Below are 23,333 nucleotides of genomic sequence, written 5' to 3' on the forward strand. Positions count from 1 at the left end.
TCCTCCCCATCCAGACCCTCACCGCCTCCAGGCAACGGGACATCACGGAGAGAGCATCATTGAGTTGATCTGGGGTGGAAATAAAAAGCTGGGTATCATCAGCGTACTGATGATACCCCACCCCAAAACTACGAATGATCTCGCCCAGCGGCTTCATATAGATGTTGAACAGGAGAGGCAAGAGGACTGACCCCTGAGGGACTCCACAAACGAGAGGCCTTGAGGCTGACCTCTGTCCCCCTGTCAACACCGACTGCGAACAACCCAGAAGGTAGAACCACTGTAAGACAGTGCCACCCACTCCCAACCCCCTGAGGCGCCACAGTAAGATACCATGGTTGATGGTATCAAAAGCCGCTGAGAGGTCTAATAGGACTAGGACAGAGGAGCAACCCCTGTCCCGAGCCCGCCAGAGATCATTCACCAGTGCAACCAATGCCGTCTCCGTGCTGTACCCGGGCCTAAAGCCCGATTGGTAGGGGTCCAGATAATCTGCTTCCTCCAGGAACAGAGGAAGCTGATGAGCCACCACACTCTCAACAACCTTCGCTAAAAAGCGAAGGTTGGAGACCGGACGATAGTTATTCAAAACAGCCAGGTCCAGGGCAGGCTTCTTGAGGAGGGGCCTCACCACCGCCTCCTTCAAGGCGGCGGGGAAGCTACCCTCTCTCAAAGAAGCAGTTATTACTGCCTGGAGCCAGCCTCGTGTCCCCTCCCGCGCTGCATAAACCAACCAGGAGGGGCACGGGTCCAGTAAACAAGTGGTGGAACTCAGCCTCCCCATGATCCTGTCCACTTCTTCCAGAGTCACAGGATCGAATTCTTCCCAAATAATATTCCCAAGACCGTTCGATTCCCCATCGTCAGACTCTGCCCAGTCGGAGTCCAATCCGGCCCGAATCTGAGTGATTTTATCCACCAGATATTAACTAAATTCCTCGGCATGACCCTGCAGGGGCTCCTCCCTCACCTCCTGGTTCAGGAGGGAGCGAGTCACCCCAAACAGGGCGGCCGGGCGATTATCTGCGGACGCGATGAGGGCAGCAAAGTAATTGGACTTCGCTGCCTCCATCGCTGTGAGATAAGACCTCGTGAAGGTTCTTAGTCGCAATCGATCAGACTCAGACCGGCTGGACCTCCAACAGCTCTCTAGGCTCTGTCTCCGACGCTTCATCTCCTGAAGCTCCATGGAGAACCATGGTGCCTGCCGGGATCTGGGCCAGGTCAGGGGCTGCATGGGAACAACACGGTCGAGTGCCTTCGCGGCCGCCCTTTCCCAGGCTTCCACTAAGGCATCAACCGGGCTGTGAGCGAAGATGGCAGGCACAGATCCAAGTGCCTCCTGGAACCGTTCAGGGTCCATTAGGTACCTGGGACAGAACCACCTGGTCGGTTCCATAACCCCGCGACAGGGGGGGCGAAGCCGAAGTCCAGCCGCAGGAGGCGATGATCGGTCCATGACAGGGGAGTAATAAATGGAGATCCCCTTCCCAGATCATCAAGCCACCGTCCAGATAGAAAAATAAGATCGAGTGTGTGACCCCCCCATGAGTCGGGCCCTGAATTACCTGGGTCAGGTCCATGGCCGTCATGGAGGTCATGAACTCCTGAGCCAACCCCTTCCAGAGACCCGGAGGCGTCCAACCCAAACCCAGTCCCACTGCGACCTGTCACAAGCCTGGTCTGAAATTCGGTTGGTGGAAGCCCCCCAGATTCCAATCCAAAACGCAACCCAACCCTCCCCCTTAACCCCTTAAAAAAATTAGCTAAAAAACAGAGGAGGGGTCTCTTCCTAACAATAAACCGGAGACCCCAATCCATACCTAGCCATCTCTCAGGGTCCCAACAATTGGGTCCGTCATCAAGAGGAGAGGTAGAAAAGAAGGCGGGACGCACCCAGGAGGGGGGAGCACCCCTGAGGGCGTATAAGTTAAGTGGCAGTTCGTGCTGCTTCTGTGTTAACTTAATAAACGTGTTGTTCCTTTTCACCACCGCCTCGTCAATGCCTCACCGATCCCGATACTTAACAGTGGCAAATTTTTATCCTTTTCATTCATGTCAAGAAGAATTATTCAACAATGGATGTTGCAGAGATATTAACAGAAACGTATGAATTTTGGAAATGAGATGCAATTATGGGAAAGTTCCCAATTTAAAACCAAAGGAAAGGTTTTAAGAACCAAACAAGGGTATTTGATTCTGGACTGATCAGAGATAATGATCAGGTTATTTGTGGTAAATAAGAAATTGTGCAGACTCTCTATGAGTAAATTACAATAACAGACAGAGTGCTTTAAACTTTAACTTCACTGCTGTTTAACTTGTTAACTGTACGGCAGGTCAGTGGGTTGCAAATAGATGCAGATGCTTATAAATTTTGGATCTGTTTTGCAAGGGTGAGAGGAAGCTATTATTGTTGTAATAATTTGTCAGTGTTTGACAAGGGGGAAATATGTGTTTTTGTCTTTTGTTTTTTTTTTTACATTTTCTAAATGTTTTTGTCCAGTTTTGTTTTGTCGGTTTATTTTTTTTCTTTTGTATTTTATCTTTTAATCTTCTGAATAAAATAAAAATTGTAAAGGAGACTTTCCTGTCTTAGCTAAGAAAGAAACATATCCTTTCCTCCAATTAGATAGTAGATGTCTAATAGGCTCATGAAAGCACTGGTAATCCAGATGAAGGTGGGTGGGTGGATACCCATTCTAGCAACCAATACTTGCAGCACTTAAAAGATGGAAGAAGATTCAGGCTTACATATCTATGCTCCCTGCAACCTGAGTGTTATAAATGCACTTTGATTTCCTGAAAGATAAATGCTTAATAATGAATTCCTAGACTTCAAAAGTACCATTGCCAAAAAAGCATTTTACTTACATTTTATTACCAGGGTGGATTGAAAGAGCTTGAAGATTTTGTAACTGCATTATAACGATCACAAAACTTGAGCTCTTTGTATCATATCTGTTAAGATGAGAGGAAAAACCCTGCATTAGACATCACATCTTTACAATGGTCAGTAGAAACTATCTTAATATATGTATGACTCACCGGAGCCCTATTTGTACTTGGGCAGTTTCCAGCATCATGGTATCATTTTCAGTATATGCGACTTCTTCATTGTTATTGGGTCTAGAGAACAGAGTTTAAGATAGATCAATGGCAATGATAGAAATACTTTTGCTGACTGGGTATTGAGGTCAAACATACTTGAGCACACAGTTGGTAAATGCTGGTCAACATTTTAACTTTTAAACACTAATTTATTTTTACTACAGAGAAATAAATTTGTGTGGGAAATTTTCTTTATGAATACTGAAGCTGTTGAAGTGTGATATTTAGGAAACAATGCTAAAGATTATCTCACTAACAGCAATTTATTTGAAGGTCCCATCCTTTAAGATCATAATAATTTACATGATTTACATATTGTCTGGCTATATACAATGAAGCTAGTTTATATACTTTGAGTACAAACAAATGGAATTTGAAAAAAAAGATATTTGGGAAAAAATGTAACCATTTGTACAGACATGATCTCATATATTTGAAATTACTATACTGGGATATAAGATTAAATTGGAATTTTTAGGTCAATAAATAACATTGTAACTTTTCTGTTTTCTATTTCTTTGCTTAAATTAATGTATTATTTTTGCTATGTTCATTAACCTTATTTGAGGAACTGTCTCATCCTGATGGGATTGGCCTATACCACCTGTGCTGGTAGAGAGGGTATGCTGCAGATCCTGTCAGCCAAGGAATTTCAGCTGGTGGACTCCAGGAGGAGAGTCTTCTCTGCTGTGGCTCCTGCCATCTGGAACATCCTATCCCCTGAGATGAGATGGGCTCCCATCCTCCTGTAATTTTGAAAGAGCCTCAAAACCTGGCTCTGCCAGATGGCTTGGGACAAACAGGGAAGCTTTATGCTGGATGTGGTTGATTAATTAAAACCTAATCCATCTCTCTACCCCCTGTGTGTCCTGCTCCCACCTTTGTAATTGTGAATGATTTTATCTGCTGTGTGCCATGACTATTGATTTTAATGTCTTTTCTTCTTTAAATGTTTTATCCTGTAAGCTGCCCAGAGTTGTTGAATACAAGATGGGAAGCAAATATTTCTAAATAAAATAAAATAAAATAATTGTGCATTATTTAAATTTTATTGTCTTTCAATAAATTAAAGGAAGTATGTATTCTTCGTTTTAAATGCCTGCATAGTTAAGTCTTGTTAAAAATTATCTGAATATTTAATTATTTTATAAACATACTAGAATGTTCCAAAATGAGGACTGGTCAGTTCTTGAACTCTTTAATTGTACTATTTTAAAATTTAAATTAGGTATATGGAGAATGTTTTTCAGTGTTTATATTAATACATATTTATACAGATTTTTTAAGGTGTCATTTTTACCTAGGAAAATGCTTATTCTGTTCCACTGATTCTTTATTTTCCTGGTTGTTAATTTTTCTGAATCATTATTATTCCTTGTCCTATCTGTTTGGTTTGTTCTGAAATTGCTGATGAGTACAAAGCCAAATGTTTGAATGTAATGTTATTTTGTTTTCTGACAAATAGAAATATTCCTGGCTTTACACCTACTGTTGTACAGAAGCTTCATATACACCACTGTCTCCAGCCACAGACTCATCAGATACAGCAGCAGACACACAGCTTGTCTTCTCATCAAGCAAATGAGTTCTTGTTCTTCTTGAAAAGTCAACACCTAGGTAAGGGAAAGAACCTTTATTTTAGGCTGTGAATAAGAAAAACATTCTTAACTTCTGCTCAAACTGAGATGGAATATTCTAGGTTCCAAATTAATTAAATTTCATCACAAGCATTATATGTATTGGAATAGTATTCAAACTTTTCAGATTTAGAATGAGGCTTCTTTATTAGTATGTGCATTTTATAAGACTGAAAAAAGCAACAAGTTACTTTTCTTCTGTATCTATCATTCACCCATCTATTTTTCCTCTTCTCAAAATAAAAACAACAAGAGAGTTCCCTTCTTTAGAAAAAAGTGTCAGTTGGACAGGTCTTAGCATTAAGTAGAATAAGTTGGCAATTTCAGAGTAAGGGACTATTTTCAGAGCCACCAGGTCTGAGCTCAATGATTTTTCGGCAACAGAACTATATTTATGCATTCTGTCTCGTCTTCCAACCGTTAACTTGCTACCCAGACATATAGTGGTAATTTTGCTCTATAGCTACTATTGAAATTTTTTGATTTTTGCACACACATGAGAACATGCCATTTTATCTCAAGCTGTAATGCACCCCAAGTCCCAACCTACTGCTTAATAGGAAATAGGAACATATGATTTCATCAGAACATCTATACAAAATTGTTGAACTTCTGAGATTTAAACAGTTATGGCTTAAAATAGCTACCAAAGTTAAGTTCATCTTTATTCATAAATTTTTCCTAGATTTCACTGTTGCCATTTCAGTCATATTGGAGAAACACTGGAAAGCACAGTGTTTGAGAGTCCTTTCAAACAGACTGCCAGAGAATCTTAATAAACTAGACTTTTGACAACAAGCAAATTATATTCTAAATACTTCAATTTGGTTGTTTTTTTTTTTAAAAAAAATCCTTTCTGAAATTTCTATATGGTAAGACATAAATCTCAATTCTGTTTTGGATTCAACAGTGACAAGGTCTAGACCTATACCACAAAATTTAAGAGAAAATTCGAGTTCCTTTCTCTTGATTTCAAAATTCAGTTTTTGCTAATTTTCCTGCAGACACCACAGTACGACCAATGTAAGCAGCACATTGTAATGTAATAACCTGCAAGTGCATGGAGTCCTTTTATCTATTAAGGAACCAAATGTATTGGAATGCATTACACCCCCCTCCTGAGTCATGACTTTACATCTTGTTAAGATGTTTAAATTTTAAGGCTTCAGATTAGAGGATTGATTGCTGCATTTTTCCTTTCATTTGTAGCAGTAGGGATGCTTTTTCCTTGATGATGAAGTGCTTTTTCTTTCACCGCTTTGAGAGAGGTGAAGGTGATGACATGGTTTATTGATTACTCTCAGGAATAAGCACAGCAGTCTGGAATCGACTTTGACAATGACAGAGTCTATCTATGAAAGAACTTTACAGTTATTCTAAATCTGTTATTCCAAAAGATACTCTGCACAGAAGAAAGCTGTGTGCAGGGGATAAAAATTCCTCTGCCCAAAGTAAAGATGCAGAGAAAATATAAGAACGTACAGCATTATCAAAAGCTCTGTTCAAACCAAGTCTAGAACTGACTGATTTCAAAGCAAGCAAAACTAAAGATCAGATTTTATTGATCTACCAAAATCAGTAGAATTACAAGATCTAAAGTTGAAACTGGACATAATCCAAACATTTATTATTATTATTATTATTATTATTATTATTATTATTATTATTATTATTATTATTATTATTATTATTATTAAATTTACATAACTTTTAGGAAGCTGTTCATTGCATTCAATTGATTATGAAATATGGACTATAATAAACCTTTCCTAACCTGGTGCTCTTTACCTGCATTGGCACATTCAGTCCATCAGTAGGCCTGAGCGAGAATCTTGCAGGTTGGGGAATTTTAAATTGGAGGAGATAGTATACAATGAATATTTTTTTTCAATGACAGTTAAAGGACCTTTACTGAATTCAGGAAATTAGAGTTTGTAGAATGGAGACTGTACAGTATAAATACAGAAATAAAAGTCTCTTAAGTAATTTCTTAATAACCCTCAAAAGTAATATTGAGATGAAAATAATGTTTAACATCTCAAAGTATATTACCTGACATAGGGCTTTGTAATTTTGCGAATTAGATAAAATTAACTTATTTATGCAATCAATTTCTAAATGTAACGGGCAATTCTGAATAAATATACGTACAACTGTACTGCTACATTCCAAGTTATTCTCTGACATCTCACTTTCTTCTCCCTCTCTGGTTAACCTGCAGTTAAAACTCAAACTAAAGACAAGCAACATCCCATTTTGTAGTTTTCATGAACGATCATGTGTTTTTTTTACAATCTAGGCTAACCTACCGTAAAATTACCTGAGGGTCTGTCTTCAAGAATTGGCCACAGCTGGCCCTGCTTAGCTTAAAGTACCAGGCTAAAGACTGGAAGATCAGGAGTTCTAGTTCCACCTTAGTCAGGAAACCAGATGAACTGATTTTGAGGGTCCCTCCCTCTTAGCCTAGAAAGAAGATCTAAAATCTAAAATCATTGCCAAGAAAACAGCAGGGACTCGATGAGGCAGTCGCTAGGAGTCAACACAGTCTCAAAGCCCCTTGCCCCTAAAATTTGACTATTATAGCTGCTGCCAACTGATGTTAATTAATTAAAGTTAACTAATCTAATAATTGTTATTAGTAGTAATTATATTTGTGAATGTATGTTTTATATTTTTAATGAATGTTCACTAGTGGGATAATTTCTCAAAACCTCAGAATGGGACCACATTTTGTGTGCCAGGGGAAGAATCAGCAAAAGATCAACACTGATCTGGCCAAGTGTGATGAGAAATAATTATTTATTGTGCCTTCATGTCAGTATTGACTCCTGTCGACTGCCTGGACAAATCCCTGCAGTTTTCTTTGAAGTTTTCATGGGTTTTCCTCTTGCCTGCTTCCTAGGGCTGAAACAAAAGGATTAGCCCAAAGTCACTAAGCTGGCCTCATGTCTAAGACAGAACTTGAACTCATGGTCTCAGTTTTAGGCTGGTGCTTTAACCACTACATCAAACTGGCATATTCATGGTCCCTTTAAATTATCACTTTTTCTCTACCTTGTTTAACAGGATGTAAAACCAATAAAATCCTTTTTGGATTATTGGATTACATATATTTTAAGTACATATATGATTTGAGAAACAAAAATGAAACTCTACTATGTTCCAATGGATATACAGTATATGTTAGAAATGGTCCATCACAGTGGAGAATTATTGCTGAAAAAAAACTAGACGAGGTTAGAGTTTGCCAGTTAGTGTCTCATGCTGTAAAAAGTAGACATCTACAATCTTCCTTATCCCTTTCCCTGCAAACTAAATGAGAAAAACTTCCATCTCAAAAGTATCTGCCGTCAACCATCTGCAGACTCTACACCTTTAGCAATTCTGTGATAAGCTACAGAATGTACCATTTCATATGTAGTACATTCATCACGTGTGTTAAGCTTGAACTAAGCACTGAAATATTGTATGCATTGCAAAGTTTCCCCATCCTTTATTAAACTCAGGGAATTGAGCAAATGGCAGACTGTCAATAATGAGAGCCAAGTTTTGACAAGTTGGCAAATGATACAGTGTCAGAAGTGTAAACCAGTCTCTCTTTCACTACAAATATTTGCTTGCTACACAATGTACTTTAATCCCAAAGTTCCCAGTATCAACCTACATAATTAAGCAACAATGTAAATGACACCTCCATCCCTTACTCTATCCACAAAGAGCAGAGTTAAAGATATTGGTGCTTACTTTCAAAGTACAATGACTTGAACTGAAATACTTGAGGGAACACCTGTTACTACGATCTGCTTCTTTTGGCTTTGAGTTCATTGCTGCTCTGGGTATTATTGCCATTTGAACTGAGGCAGGTTACTGCTGGACAAGGGTTTCTAGAATTGCCTCTCATGGCATCGAATTATACTGTCTTTATGGCAAACATTCCTTTCTTATTTCTCCATGCTTTTTAATTTACAGATTTTAATTATTTAACTGACATAGCAAGTGGCAGTAACTAGCCACTCTCAGCTGATCTTGGGAAAGCTAAGAAGGGTCCAAACTGGTCAGTATTTAAAGTGAACCATCAGGAAACCACAGAGTGGCAAACTACATTAGGAAATTGAAAAGACACCCTGTATTTTACCAAGCAAATAGAATGCCATGTTCACGTAGTCACCAGGAAGTCAGGCTTTGCTCAAGAGAGACTTTGAGCAATAGTGCATGCTACATGTTATTACTTATTCATTCTTATTATTGTTTTGAGAACACCATTTGATTGAAGGACACTATAAAATGTAGTTTCACCAATGTATAATGCTTTTATTTCTACACATGTAACTAAACAATAGTGATTTCTAACTAAAAGTATGTGAAAAGGTATATATTTGGTTGATGTATTCAACCAAAATATGGTATTCAAAAACTTGGGGTAAAGGAGCAAAAAGATTTTGAAGATGCATCTTCAATCTGCTTAAATAATATACTGAAAAAACAAGTTCTTAGTAAACAACACAGATGAAATATGCAAAAGAATAATTCACAGCTTTCAAAATGCTTACTGGACACAGTGAGATAGCAGCTGGTACAAGAAGAAAATGGTTCTTGCTGGCAGCCGTAGGCATGATTTAGCATTGTTAAAACTAATCTACCATTGTTTAGAATATTTCTGCAATAATTTCATTATGTCATATACCAAAATGTAAGAGGGCAAAAAGAAAACTAAAATATTAATCTCAACTGTAAGTATAACAAGCACATTCTAAGAAGGTTCTATATTATGACATTTCCAGAATGGTTTATACTTAAAATATGTTCACTTTTGGTCACATTTTATGGTGTGAAAAATGGCTGTTATTGGTCTTCTTCCTGTTTCCTATTTCCATCCCTGCAGCAGCCTCTCTGGCTACCCCTCCTTCCTGATTTGAAATAGGCCAATGGGAGAAGTTCATTCACAACGACTTCCTTTGAGATACAACAGCTAGTCTTCTCTTTCTTTCTATACCCTTTTGGTACAAGATTGGGTGGGGGGATCACATCTCTATACATTTAAAGGAGAAATTATTTTTATCTTGCAAAAATAAATATAGTTTGTGATGCCAACAAATCCAAATTCACTCAGAACAAATTCATGCAGTTTACTTAAGTTCTGAACAGCCAGTTGCTCCCAAATTCATGATTTTTATCTTGCAAAAATAAATATAGTTTGTGATGCCAACAAATCCAAATTCACTCAGAACAAATTCATGCAGTTTACTTAAGTTCTGAACAGCCAGTTGCTCCGAAATTCGTGATTCGTTGTACACTAGGCATCATTACAGTTTTCAAAGAACTGTCTGTTAAACTACTGTAAAAACAACAAAGAATTTTGCAGCATTTATTTATTACGACATAATTTGTTGTAGAACACCATCAAATATATTAATATGAGGAAGAAATACATACAACCCACAGGAACTGGAGGGGGGGGGATTAAATCTGAACTACATCAGATTTTTGAAGATTTTAAAAAAGATTTGTAATACTTGGATTTTATGGCTGTTTTTGATATACTGTGTAGACTGTCTAGAATTACTTTACGAAGCAGCATACAAATAATTCACAAAAACAAATAACCATGGCTAGAAGTAAATAATAGAGTCAGAGAGAAAGGAAATGCAGTCAAAAATGGAAACTCCTTGGTCAGTCACAAAATTGGAAGGCTGAAATGCATACATAACTGTGTGATAAAGCAATTACTTTGGAAAATGAAGGAATACTGTGTGACTGCCTTAAATGTGGGGGTTTTTCAGCAGAATTACTAAGACTAATGTCATTAAAATAGTTAGGTTTAATTTAAAAATATTGCTTTTGTTAATCCACTAAATAATACTTACCTAATGAATTAATAAGATTTCTAAAATGACTATGTCACATCCACAGTTTTTTTGGGGGGAATGATTGCTTTCAATATATACTCATAACTTTCTCTGCAACATGCCAATTCATCCCCCCTCCGCCACCTTTATTATTTCGGTCAATCCTTGAAACTAAGGATAGTATGTACTCATCTGTCAGCATGTTTTATTCATTTAACAAAGTAAACAGTAATTAAGAAAAATCAAGCTATAATAAAATATTTGTCTTTTAAGATGGCTTTCTTATTTTTAATTCCCTTTTGGAAATACATCAGCAGATATCTGAATAGGCTGCCAGACCTGAAGAATTTATCTTTTTCTCGAAATTTCACTACAGCAGGGAAGGACTATTAAACCTGCACAGATACCTGATTATTTTAACTTCAGTAATTAATAGGCAGAAACAGATTGTAGAAAATGTGGGAAAAATGATGTACAGTTTAAGATCAGATCTTCATTCAGATTTGGGGCACAAACTTCCCTATCTATGCTGTTACAGTAAATGAGCTGGCTGAAACTACAGAATACTGAAGATATTATCAACAGCACAGGCCCTCAAGGGATTCTATTCTGCTCATGACAGCTCACTGGTTTTGTGAACATCTTCCTGATATAAAGTTATCTAGTGTCTCTGTCTCAGTACCTCTATTATATACTGCTCAAAAAAATAAAGGGAACACTTGAACAACACAATGTACTGTGTATTTAATAGTAGGATGTCTTATTTTCTGTTCCCTTTATTTTTTTTGAGCAGTATATCTTCCAATTGCTGTGATATCCCTTCTAGTACATTTATCACCTGTTTTTTGTTTGCTGTTTCACCACAGTTTTTAGACTTTCACCCATTTTATAGTAGTTCCTCAAGCTTAATCTCCTTGGATCTTTCTTATCTAGTCCTACTTCTTAAAGTTTCATATAGAAGTGATGTGCTGAGCTGTTAATGATTTCATTTGTTGACAGTGACCTATCACCTTACCAGGAAAAAATGCACAATTTTCTGAGGACATATTGGCTGCTAAGGTTCAGAAACTTAGTTCAACCCAGAGAGAGAATTGGCTGAGTTTGAATAGCAAGACATATAAGTTTGATCCTTTAACATATTTACCTGTATTTCTTGAATGTGATATGCTCTGTGAAATACTTTCATTGCGATATTTATCATTAACTGATTGAGAAGATATTCTAGTTTCAGAGTCCAGCAAAATTTGATTCTCACAGGTAGTAATGCCTGTAAAGTCACTGGGTAAATTGCAGTCCTCAAAGTCCGTGGTGAAAAGATGTAATGGAGAATCTTGAGGAGGGACTGAAAAGCCACCTTCTAAAACCAAAGGTGATTCAGGAGGAGATAATGATGAAAGGGAAGATCTTGAAGAGAATGATGTGACAGATTTAGGAGGCTCAGTTATTTTGGGTGCATGACTTGCTGTCAAAGAACTGGAAGAGTCACTATATCCCATTTTCTCATGGGAGCTGACCACTTCATTTTCATGAATGGTGGTAATAGGGCCAGAAGGAATATAACCACATTTCTCTTGTAATACGAAGTCCAATTTATATTGATAGTCTAAATCTACAGGTTGATCACCTTGGTTGTAGTAGAGGTCTGTAGAGTTAAGAGAATTCAGCGACCCCCTACTAGATGTATTCAAGGACCCTCGACTAGATGCTAAAGATCCCAAGCTGCTCCCTGAAGACACAGATAACGTACTGGCAGAGAGGCTGCAACAAAGAAGCAAAGATCTGTCATTCTGATCACTGTAACAGTTTCACAAGGATAAATTAGAAAGTACAATTAGAACAATAAGAAAGTAGTTTTGTATTTAGCAATGTACAATACCTATCTAAATTTATTGGACTATTAGATCAGTTTTAAATCACTGTTTGAGATGCCCCATTTTTCCCATTCTGGTATTTTCTACTCTGATGGTGGGTAAAGTACACAAACAAATAATACATAATACCTGAAGAGAAAGGAAAACAATAGGATTTTCATATAAAATGGACATTTCTGAGTTTAAGGAAATACTGCTTTCTTCACTGGTTATTAATAACAGTAAATGCTCTCTCAATAAATGGATTCACATTAGTGCAGTGCTGCCCTTAAAGAAAGATGGTACTATGAAATCAATAAAAAAACATTAATAGAAGCCATTCCTTAGTGGTTGTCATTTGCATTTGTGCACAAATGTGTTGAGAAAGTGAGCATTTGAACTAGGATGCAGTTTACTTATTTTATATCTTTCATTTTTGCCTAAATGGTTTAGGTAGTCCTCAACTTATGATCACAACTGAGCCCAACATTTCTGTTGCTAAGCCAATAATTGTTAATTTTGCCTCATTTCATGACCTTTCATTTTAATGTTTCCATGTGCAAAACAGATTGCTGCTCATAGTAGAAACAACACATATTTGTTTCACTATTTTCCACGAATGTAGCTGAATAATATAGGGAAAGGGCTACCACAGATCAGTTATGTATGTTCTTTGTTGGTTCAGGACTTTGTTTCAGGACTTTGTTGGTTCAAAACTTTGCAGTTCAGGACTTAAACAGATAACCAAGCTTTTAGTATAAGACACACTTCCAAATTAATATTTCACCTAAATCAAAATAGACAATTCAGAAATACAGTATACCCACAGCAGTTTTGGACAAACTGTTATCATTTGTCAAAAATCTAGTGTAAAGAAAATTATCTCACCTTTTAAGCTGGGAATGTAAATGGGTGGTTAGGTGACTAGTTTCTTCAAGTTTTTTAACCAATTTATTTTTTCGATCTTCTAATTTCAACCTAGAAGATAAAAAAGCTTACGTGTCAATATATAAATGCATACACATTGCAAAGAGAACCTTGCTCTAAAACCATAATGACAAACATCTGAGGACAACTTATTTAAGTTCATCCAAACTACAAGTCAAATGGAAATTTTCAGGGCAACTAAAGGATTACAGGAGCGAAATACATTTGCACTATACCATTAATATAATGCTTAATTGATTAGTGTTAGTTAATGGCCAATACATATTCCCTATTTTTTTGGGGGGGGGGGTGAGGTGTCTAAAAATCTTTCAAAATATTTTCATTTTGTTCTCTTTCTCAGATTCTGGCCATGAAATGATTCTGGAAATATCTTAGCCCTAGCTCACGGGTCGGCAACCCGCGGCTCCGGGTCGGCAACCCGCGGCTCCCAGCCGCCCGGTGCGCGCGCACCTCTCCAAATGGAGAGTGGCACCGCCCGTTTGGAGAGGTGCGCGCGCACCTCCCCGAATGGGCGGAGGTGCGCGCGCACCTCCCCAAACCTTTGGAGAGGTGTGCGCGTACCTCCGCGCGAACGGGCCGCGGCGTCGCTCTTTGAGGAAGCTGCCGCGGCCCATCTGCAAAGCTGCCGAAAGCGGCAGCTTTGCAGATGGGCCACGGCAGCTTCCTCAAAGAGCGACGCCGCGGCCCGTTCCGAGAGGTGCGCGCGCACCTCCCCGAATGGGCGGAGGTGCGCGCGCACCTCCCCAAACCTTTGGAGAGGTGCGCGCGTACCTCCGCGCGAACGGGCCGCGGCGTCGTTCTTTGAGGAAGCTGCCGCGGCCCGTCTGCAAAGCTGCCGAAAGCGGCAGCTTTGCAAATGGGGCACGGCAGCTTCCTCAAAGAGCGACGCCGCGGCCCGTTCCGAGAGGTGCGCGCGCACCTCTCCGAACGACCGGAGGTGCGCGCGCACCTCCCCAAACCTTTGGAGAGGTGCGCGCGTACCTCCGGGCGAACGGGCAGTGGTGCCGCTCTTTGAGGAAGCTGCCGCGGCCCGTCTGCAAAGCTGCCGAAAGCGGCAGCTTTGCAGACGGGCCGTCGCCGTCGGGCAACCGGGAACCGGTTCCATCTCACTTTTTTAAAAAATGGCAACCGCGTGCGTCCGCGCATGCGCAAAACATTTTTTGCGCATGCGCGTGCATGGACACACGCACGCGGCTCCCAGTTTTTTAAATTTGTGATGGAACCGGTTCCCGGTGGCTCTTTTCCTTTTTTAGGTTGCCGACCCCTGCCCTAGCTAATGGGTAATGGCATAATAATTCTCAGACTGCTAAGAATTAACTGATGAAATGCAAGTTATAAGTGCAGAACAATCTATTTAGTCAATGTTGGACTGTGCAGTCCATTAGCTAATAATCATTTGAAGGTACTTGTATACTTGTATTTTAGGCAAAAATCTTTCTAAGCCTGTTTGTAATTATATTTATCCGGGAACAGCATATATGAGAACAAGCATAAAAGTCCTAGGCTAACACTTAGTTTCAATTGTTCTTTCCCCCCCCCCAAATATTAGCTTTTTTTTTTCAAAAAAAGGAAAAAAGACTATATTTAATTATTAGCCATTGAGTGAAAAATCCATGTCAATGGATTTAAAGTAATCAAATTCTATATGCATTATGTGCAAATAAGAGTTAGGGAAGACATATGTTTTTTTTTAAGAGGCTCTTCGTTTGTTTAGTTTTTGGCATTCTTACTTCCCACAAATCATTTGTGACACATTTGTTAAAATATTTAACTGTGTTAACTGTTAAATAGCGGGTTCTTTGGTGCAGGAATGAAGACGCGAAGCTGAGTACAGGATAACTCATTGTTTATTTCGTGCTGGAACTGTACTGGGGAAATGTCTGCAACTAGCCGCAATATATAGTCTAGCCCCTAGGCGGCAGCCAATAGGTTTTGAATCAACCATTGCCGCCTGGAGATAGCCAATTGCTGCACAGGAGACTTAAAGTCTGGGTTGCTGGAGAGCCGTTAGCTGCTCCAGCAACCCTACGTGGTGTTTCACAAGAGCCCAGTACATAACACCCCTCCCCTCTTAGATCAGACTATGACAACACCAATTAGTCTCAACAATTGTCCAGACTCATTATTCAAACACACAAAAGTAAAGTGATAATAATAAAAATAAAAAAACAATGTAGCTTACAATGAGATTAAATGACGTCTCAATGATCAGGCTTCCATTTGCAATAATAGACAGTTACAACATAGCACTAATTTCTGTAGTCTAGTGGCAACAGGTTTTACAACAATATATAGCTCTTTATTTTACAACGTAATCTACAAGATATGAAGGAGGCTTGTGTGCCCTAGAGGAACGTCTCGGAGTTCCCATCACTTTGTGGTCTACCAGCTTACCCAGTGGGCTGGGTAGACTTGTGTCCCTTTGTGCTCCTGAGTCAAGGGGATTCGATGCACTCTGGCTGGCCTCACCAGGTTGGCCCACCCCACAGTCAGACTGATCGGCAGAGTAGGCACAGTGGTTGCTGAAGTTCGGTTGGCTTGCTCCTTCAGGGGGTCCATGTTGCACTCCAGAGCTCCCCCGTTCTCCCTCTGGTTCCACCTCAGTTAAGAAGGAAAAGTCCTGGTAGTCCATGTGAGGGCTGGCTTGGCTGCAAGTTTGAGGACCTTGGGAGGGACTTATGATGCAGTCTTCGCTTAGTGGCCATTCTGGAAAACGTTTCCTGAGCTGATCAATGTGTCGTCTGACAACTTGCCCTCCCTCCCCCCCACTTCATAAGATAGGGGTCCTGATGCCTTGGTGATTTGACCAGGAACCCACAGATTCCCATGACCATAGTTCCTGGCCCAAACCCAATCGCCTATGTGCAGCCCCCTTGGGGGTTTTGGTCGAGAGGCTTCTGCTGCCACTCTATCTGGATGCAACCCCAACATAGTTGTGCAGGACTCTTGCCCGTAGCAGTGCAGGGCGTAGAATGTTGGCAGAGTAAAAAATCTGCCAATCTGTGATGCCAGTCACCTGTAACACTGCGCTTGAGTGCTTCCTTCGTTGTCCTCACCATGCATTCAGGTTGACCATTAGAAGATGGATGAAAAGGCGCAGATGTTGCATCTCTGATGAGATTAGCTCTAAGAAAGGCCTGAAATTCAGCAGCAGTGAATTGGGCCCCATTGTCTGAAACTAAGACATCTGGCAACCCATGCATGGCAAAGAGTTTTCTCAGCACCTGGATGGTCCTAGCAGTAGTCATGTTAGGAACTGGAATTACTTCCAGCCATTTTGAGTGGCTATCCACTACGATCAGGAAGAGCTGTCCCTGAAAAGGCCCAGCGTAGTCTATGTGAACCCTAGACCAGGGAGTGTGTGTTTCCTCCCACCTGTGAACTGGAGCCTGTGGCATTTCAGGCCTAGATTGCTGGCATGTATAACAACCATGGACTTGACCCTCAATGGCCTTATCAAGGCCAGGCTACCAGAGGTAGCTTCTAGCTAAAGCTTTTATTCTGACAATGCCTGGATGGCCTTCATGTAATAATTGTAAAACCCTGTCTCTTAGGGAAGTGGCAATTAAGACACTGTTCCTCCATAATATGCACCCTTTATGTGCAGATAGCTCATGCCTCCTGACAAAATAGCTTAGAAATTCTGAGCCTGGACTTTTTTCCAACCAGGCCATGTATACCCATGACAACACTCTACTAAGTATTTTATCTGTGGCAGTTTCAGCAGCAATGTCCCCTGCATGGAGGGGAAACTCAGGTATGTCCTGTATGGACAATATTCTAGCAGCAGGAGCCGGATCTGGATCCATTAGTGGCAGTGGTAGTCTGCTGAGGCCATCAGCATGGCCCATTTCCTTGCCTGCTTTGTGAATTAATTTAAAATTGTATGCAGATAGGAAGATAGACCATCTCAACATTCTTGGAGATAGTATGTGGGGGGTTTGTTTGTCCATTTTGAAAAGTCCCAACGGAGGTTTATGGTCAGTGTAGACAGTGAAATCCCTGCCATATAAATAGTCATGGAATTTTTTTTATTCCAGCAACGATGGCTAGGGCCTCTTTGTCAATCTGATCATAGTTGCGCTCAGCAGAAGACAATGTCCTTGAGTAAAACACTATTGGAACCTGTTTCTCATTTTTTTCTATGTGACTTAAAACTGCCCCCACCCCATAGGGAGATGCATCACATGCAAGACATACAGGTTTAGACTCTTTGTAGTGAGTTACAGTGGACTTTTCTGACAATAGTGCTTTTAATTCCAGGAAACCTTTTTCATGTAAGTTAGTCCATTTCCATGGAGCTTTCTTATCCAGCAGTCTGTGGAGGGGCTCTGCTATTGCAGCCTTACGAGGTAGAAATATGTGATAGAAGTTTACGAGACCCAAGAATGCTTGTAGCTCTCCTTTTGATTTGGGCCTAGAAGCCATTTTAATGGCCTTCACTTTAGAATCAGCAGGGTGAATGCTGTTAGCATCAATTCAGAAACCCAGGAATTCTGTTGAAGAAACTCCAATACTGCACTTGTTCTTTTTTAATTTGAGACCTGCTTTGCGAAGCCTCTGCAAAACAGCCTTGAGCCTACTGGCCAACACTTCTGGGGATTCCCCTGCAATAAGAACATCATCAAAATAAGGGCAGACACCCTGAATACCCTTGAGTGTACGCTCCATGATTCCCTGAAAAATACCCGGTGCAACACTGACTCCAAACTGTAAGCGTTTAACTTTGAAAGCCCCCCTGTGAGTCACGATCGTTGGAGCCGTGGCTGTGGCCTCATCAACCGGCAATTGCTGATAGGCCTGTGCTAAATCAAGTTTAGCAAAAATAGTACCCCCTTGCAAGGAGGCTAGAATATGATTGACCACTGGGACCAGGTAAGCGTGTTGCTTGAGGGCTTTATTTAGTGTGCATTTATAGTCAGCGCAAATGCGAACTTCCCCGTTGGCTTTAAGTGGGGTGACTAAAGGAGTTTCCCACTCCCCACCATCAACAGGCTGTAACACGCCCTGTTCTACCAGCTTATCAATTTCAGAATCAATTTTATGTTTTAAGGCAAAGGGGACCCTATGAGGCTTAACCCTGATTGGAACTACGTTGGGATCAAGCTTAAATGAGATAGGTGGGCCTGTGTATGTCCCTAGGGTTGAATCAAAAACATCCGTGTATTCCTCACACACTGTGAGGTCTGCAGTTTGTGTCCAGTTTATGCCAGTAATCTGAATACCTAAGGCATCAAACCAATCGAGTCCAATGAGACTCGTTCTCTGGCCCCCTATTACTATTACATCCAGGTGCCCCCAAAACCCTTTAAACTTAACCAACAAGGTTGCTTCTCCCTTAACTTTAACATGCGCATTTTGAAAATCCATTAGGATTATATCTGAGGGTCTTAGTTTGGCCCAATTGTTACTGCACCTACACACGTGTCTTGAGAAATAATTGAGACTGCAGAGCCAGAGTCCAATTCCATCTTACATGGAACTCCTTGTAGCTCTACCATGAACTTAAGTTTGGGTTTGAGGGGGTGTTGAGCTCCGGTGCGGCATACACTTCTATGGCTTCTGAAGAATCCCACACTAACTGGACCCTGGGCCCCAGTACCTCTCCTAGTCGGTTCTTCCGACAGGTGTTTGGGTGGCTGGTCTCTTTGTCGGGCTCTGCAAACCACTGCAATGTGGCCTGTCCTTCCGCAAGCTCTACACGTGGATGAACGAAATCTGCAGTTGGCGCAAAAATGGTTGCTGCCATACCCCTTACATCTCGGTAAGAGAACTGCCTTGTAATTGTCCTCTCGTGGCTGGCCGTTGCGGTGTGGCACGTTGGGTTGCTTTTGGAGTTGGTTGATTTCAGGTTCTTCTTCCTCGGAGAGTTCTTTGGTGCGTTTGGCGTCCTCACGGTGGACCATTTCTTCTAACTTCGTTGATTTGGCGGGCTGTATGGTTTGAATGGCACCCCCGGCAGCTTCATCAGCCATCACCTCATCTTGCGCTTCGGAAAAGGTTAAATTTGGCCTAGCAAATAGTCTCTGCTGAAGCGTTCTGTCCTGTAGGCCACAAACGAGCCGGTCTCGTAGTCACTCCTCTAAATTTGAAAACTTGCATAGGCATGCAGCCTGCCTTAGGCCCACTATGAACTCCGATGCTGACTCCCCGGGAAGCTGCACTCTTTGGTCAAACTGGCTCTCATTTTAGTTTTAAAAGTACTCAATAAATAAAATAATCACAGCTGTATATATATGGCAAATTGAAAGTTAAGGCATTTGATAAAGTAGACCACAACCTACTACTAGATAAGATAGAAAAATGTGGGTTAGACAGCATCACCACCAGATGGATTCGTAGCTGGCTGACCAACCGCATTCAACATGTAGTCCTCAATGGAACTGCATTTACATGGAGGAAATAATGCAGTGGGTACCCCAAGCCTCTGTTTTAAGTGCAGTACTCTTCAACATCTTCATCAATGATTTGGATGAGGGGATAGATGGGGAACTCATCAAATTTGCAGATGACCCCAAGCTGGCAGGAATAGCCAACACTCCAAAAGATAGGCTTAAGATACAGAAAGATCTTGACAGACCTGAACATTGGGCACTATCTAACAAAATGAAATTCAATGGTGAAAAAAGTAAGGTTCTACATTTAAGCAAGAAAAAACAAATGCAGAGGTACAGCATAGGTGGTACCTCGCTCAACACTAGTAACTTTGAGAGGGATCTTGGAGTCCTAGTGGACAATCACTTAAATGTGAGCCAGCAGTGTGCTGCAGCTGCCAAAAAAGCCAACACAGCTCTAGGCTCCATTAACAGAGGGATAGAATAAAGATCACATTAAGTGTTAATAACACTTTATAATGCCTTGGTAAGGCCACACTTGAAATACTGCATTGAGTTTTGGTCACCATGATGTAAAAAAGATGCTGAGACTCTAGAAAGAGTGTAGAGGAGAACAACAAAAATGATCAGGGGACTGGAGACTAAAACATCTAAAGAACGGTTGCTGGAATTGGGTATGTCTAGTTTAATGAACAAGAGGACTAGAGCTGACATGATAGCAGTGTTCCAATATCACAGGGTTTGCCACAAAGAAGAGGGAGTCAAGCTATTCTCCAAAGCACCTGAGGGCGGGACAAGAAGCAATGGATGGAAACTAATCAAGGAGAGAAGCAACCTAGAACTAAGGAGAATTTTCCTGACAGTTAGAACAATTAATCAATGGAACAGCTTGCCTCCAGAAGTTGTGAATGCTCCAACACTGGAAGTTTTTAAGAAGAGACTGGACAACCATTTGTCTGAAATAGTATAGGGTTTCCTACCTAAGCAGAGGGTTGGACTAGAAGACCTCCAATATCCTTTCCAACTACTCTACTCTACTCTACTCTACTCTACTCTACTCTACTCTACTCTACTCTACTCTACTCTACTTTATTCTTCTTTTTATTCCATCTGCTTCTAGTTAGATACACAATCTTTCCCCAATAGTTACATTTGGTCAAGGCTAATCTGCTAAGAGCTAAAGATAGAATGTGTATGAAGCAGAAGATGTGTCTTATTTTGAAAATTAAAGAAACAAATTGCAATCTGGAGGTTCTATCAAATTTTTCTGGATCAGCTACAGGCTGTACAAAATAAAAGCCTGGAACAATTTTGTTGTTCCTAGATTCAGTAAAAAAAACACCCATGAAGATTCCAGAAATATTTCATGGTGAATCGGCAATGCTAAAATATATCACCCCTTGTTGAGAAAGAAGGATACATGGAGCTAGTGCTGTTTGTTTTATACAATTTGTTCCTTGATGGTCTCAGAAATTCTCACTGTGGCATATTCCACTAGCCCACTGCCTTCCTTTCTGTCCCTCCTTTATTTCACAGCAATGCTGTTAATACAATGCCCTTGAACGCATCACACCAACCCATCTACTTCCTGATCCTTTTTCAGTATCTTTCTTTGTCTATTTCCCTTCAACCATTGCAACCTGTGGCTATGTGATGAAGTAATAGGGTCCGTGCTATACAAAAACAGTACATGGGGCAATGTGACGGGTTGGAACCTCCCCAAGTTCATCTTTCATTCTTTTCCTTATTATCAGTGGCATCAAAAGCATTAGCTTCTTCTAGCTCTTACCCACTGTTTCAATTCATATTCAGACCAAGCATGGTTGCTTCGATTTATGCACAAACTACATGAAACCAGTTGTTCCACTAATGAAAATGTTCATGCACAAACTGCTTTGAATCTCATTAGCTGAAAGATAAGTAAAGCTGAAACAAGCAGAAGATTCAGACAGAGCCAAAAGTGAGTGGTGCACTTGTCTCTCTTAATCATCCCCCCTTCCCCCCCCCCCCCCCGTTGGCAAAAGACTTGCAGTAGTGGCCAAAATTGTGGAAACCTTTTGGGAAAAGTATACAGTAGAAATGCCACCTTTGATTAAGTTTCCACTTATTTTTCTTCTAATTTCTTTATAACTGTAGCCTTATCCACTTAATAATACTATTTTACATTGCTTTCTGGGCAACCAGTCAACTCTTTGCACCATTACTTTTAATTTTATTACATTTTACAACCTCACTAAATGAAAGAACACAAAAAAAACCAACCAACTTGATAGCGATCACATAACACACTGACAAATGTCCTCCTCTCAGTTTCACTACATGACATCAATAACTGAATCCTACTGTGATCTGATTGGCTCATTGCCAAAACCAGATGACACCTGATTGGCTCACTAAACACCCATGCTCATTGGCTACAATCAAATGAAGGAAAGCTACCTGATATCAACCTAAGCAAGTTGTGCTTCCTTTTTCTGGTTATTTGGCTATAAATTTTCATAGAATACAGTAAGATAATTGAACAAACGTTGTTGCATTGCATTCTTGATTAAATTATCTTTCCATCGATATATAATTTTATGGTACTACTTCAAAAAAAATGGTGTTATTAGCCATCAAACATCAAAAATACACTTTTCCGAAAAGGTTTCCGCAACTTTGGCCAGGTGAGTTTCCTTTTTTTCTTTCTCAGCTCTTAATATTCTCCTCTCAAATGGCATTCCATGGTTATAATCAACATTGCCCTCCGACTCAAATTACCTTCATCTTCTTTTTTCTAAAATCCATCATTTGTACTCTTTAATAGTAAACAAAAAACATTTTCATAAAAGGTCTGGTCTGTTTGTATGTTTTTAATTCCAATTTGTTCAAAAACATTTTCATCAAAAAGTAATCCTTTTTTATAATAATCAGAAATTACCAACCTCTTTTTCCATTTTAAACTTTCTTATATCTAACCCTTGTGAAGCTTTTTGTCAAAATTTTTAAATCTTTGAAACCCAGTTTTTCCTTTTAATCCAGAAAGACAGTTGTCTCAACAAGTCAATTTCTCTTAGTCTACTGCTTAGAAAGTCTCTTGTTAGCTGTAAAATGATTACAAGTGAAAGTGTTTAAGAAAGTGAGGCTTCTGCTAACCTTGTATCCACAAGAGATGCATTAGTGCTCTGAGTTTGACTGAAATGCCTCAGCTCCCAGCTGCTCAATTCAGGAATTCACCGCAAAACCCCCAGTTCCTATAACAACTGTCCAGAGTGCAAGTGGGAGATCTCACTTTCTTTCCTTGTCTGGTGAAAAGAAATTCACTGCCTGGTCACTGTTATCCATCACAATACTATCCCTTCTCTTTCAGGAATGTCTAGTCTGCTATAGATCCTCATTCATAGGCAGAATTACCTGATTTGTTAGCAGACCACCTTGCCTCTGAAGACTCCAGCCACAATTGTCAGGAAGCTCAATACTACCGCACTAACGGATGCCAGCCATTTCATGCTTACTTACACCATTATATTTCACCACAGTTTTTAAAAATTCATGATAATTTTAAGTTATAATTATTTACTTTAATTATAATTACTATTGTCAGCTTTAACTCACACAACTCACATA

At 40.1% G+C, this 23,333-nt stretch overlaps 1 protein-coding gene across 1 annotated transcript in view; it reads right to left on the reverse strand.

Moving 5' to 3' along the window:
- WWC2 (WW and C2 domain containing 2) overlaps positions 1 to 23,333 on the reverse strand; it is a 176,177-nt gene that overhangs the window by 41,371 nt on the left and 111,473 nt on the right. The window contains exons 10-14 of the mRNA XM_081332605.1: positions 13,333 to 13,422; positions 11,739 to 12,352; positions 4,601 to 4,724; positions 3,049 to 3,129; positions 2,875 to 2,961 (exon numbers count right to left, since the gene is read on the reverse strand). Coding sequence (XP_081188731.1) covers positions 2,875 to 2,961; positions 3,049 to 3,129; positions 4,601 to 4,724; positions 11,739 to 12,352; positions 13,333 to 13,422 — 996 coding nt within the window. The remainder of the gene's footprint in view (positions 1 to 2,874; positions 2,962 to 3,048; positions 3,130 to 4,600; positions 4,725 to 11,738; positions 12,353 to 13,332; positions 13,423 to 23,333) is intronic.

The sequence above is a fragment of the Vipera berus genome (assembly GCF_964194415.1).
Source record: "Vipera berus genome assembly, chromosome: 7".
In the NCBI taxonomy this organism is placed as follows: domain Eukaryota; kingdom Metazoa; phylum Chordata; class Lepidosauria; order Squamata; family Viperidae; genus Vipera; species Vipera berus.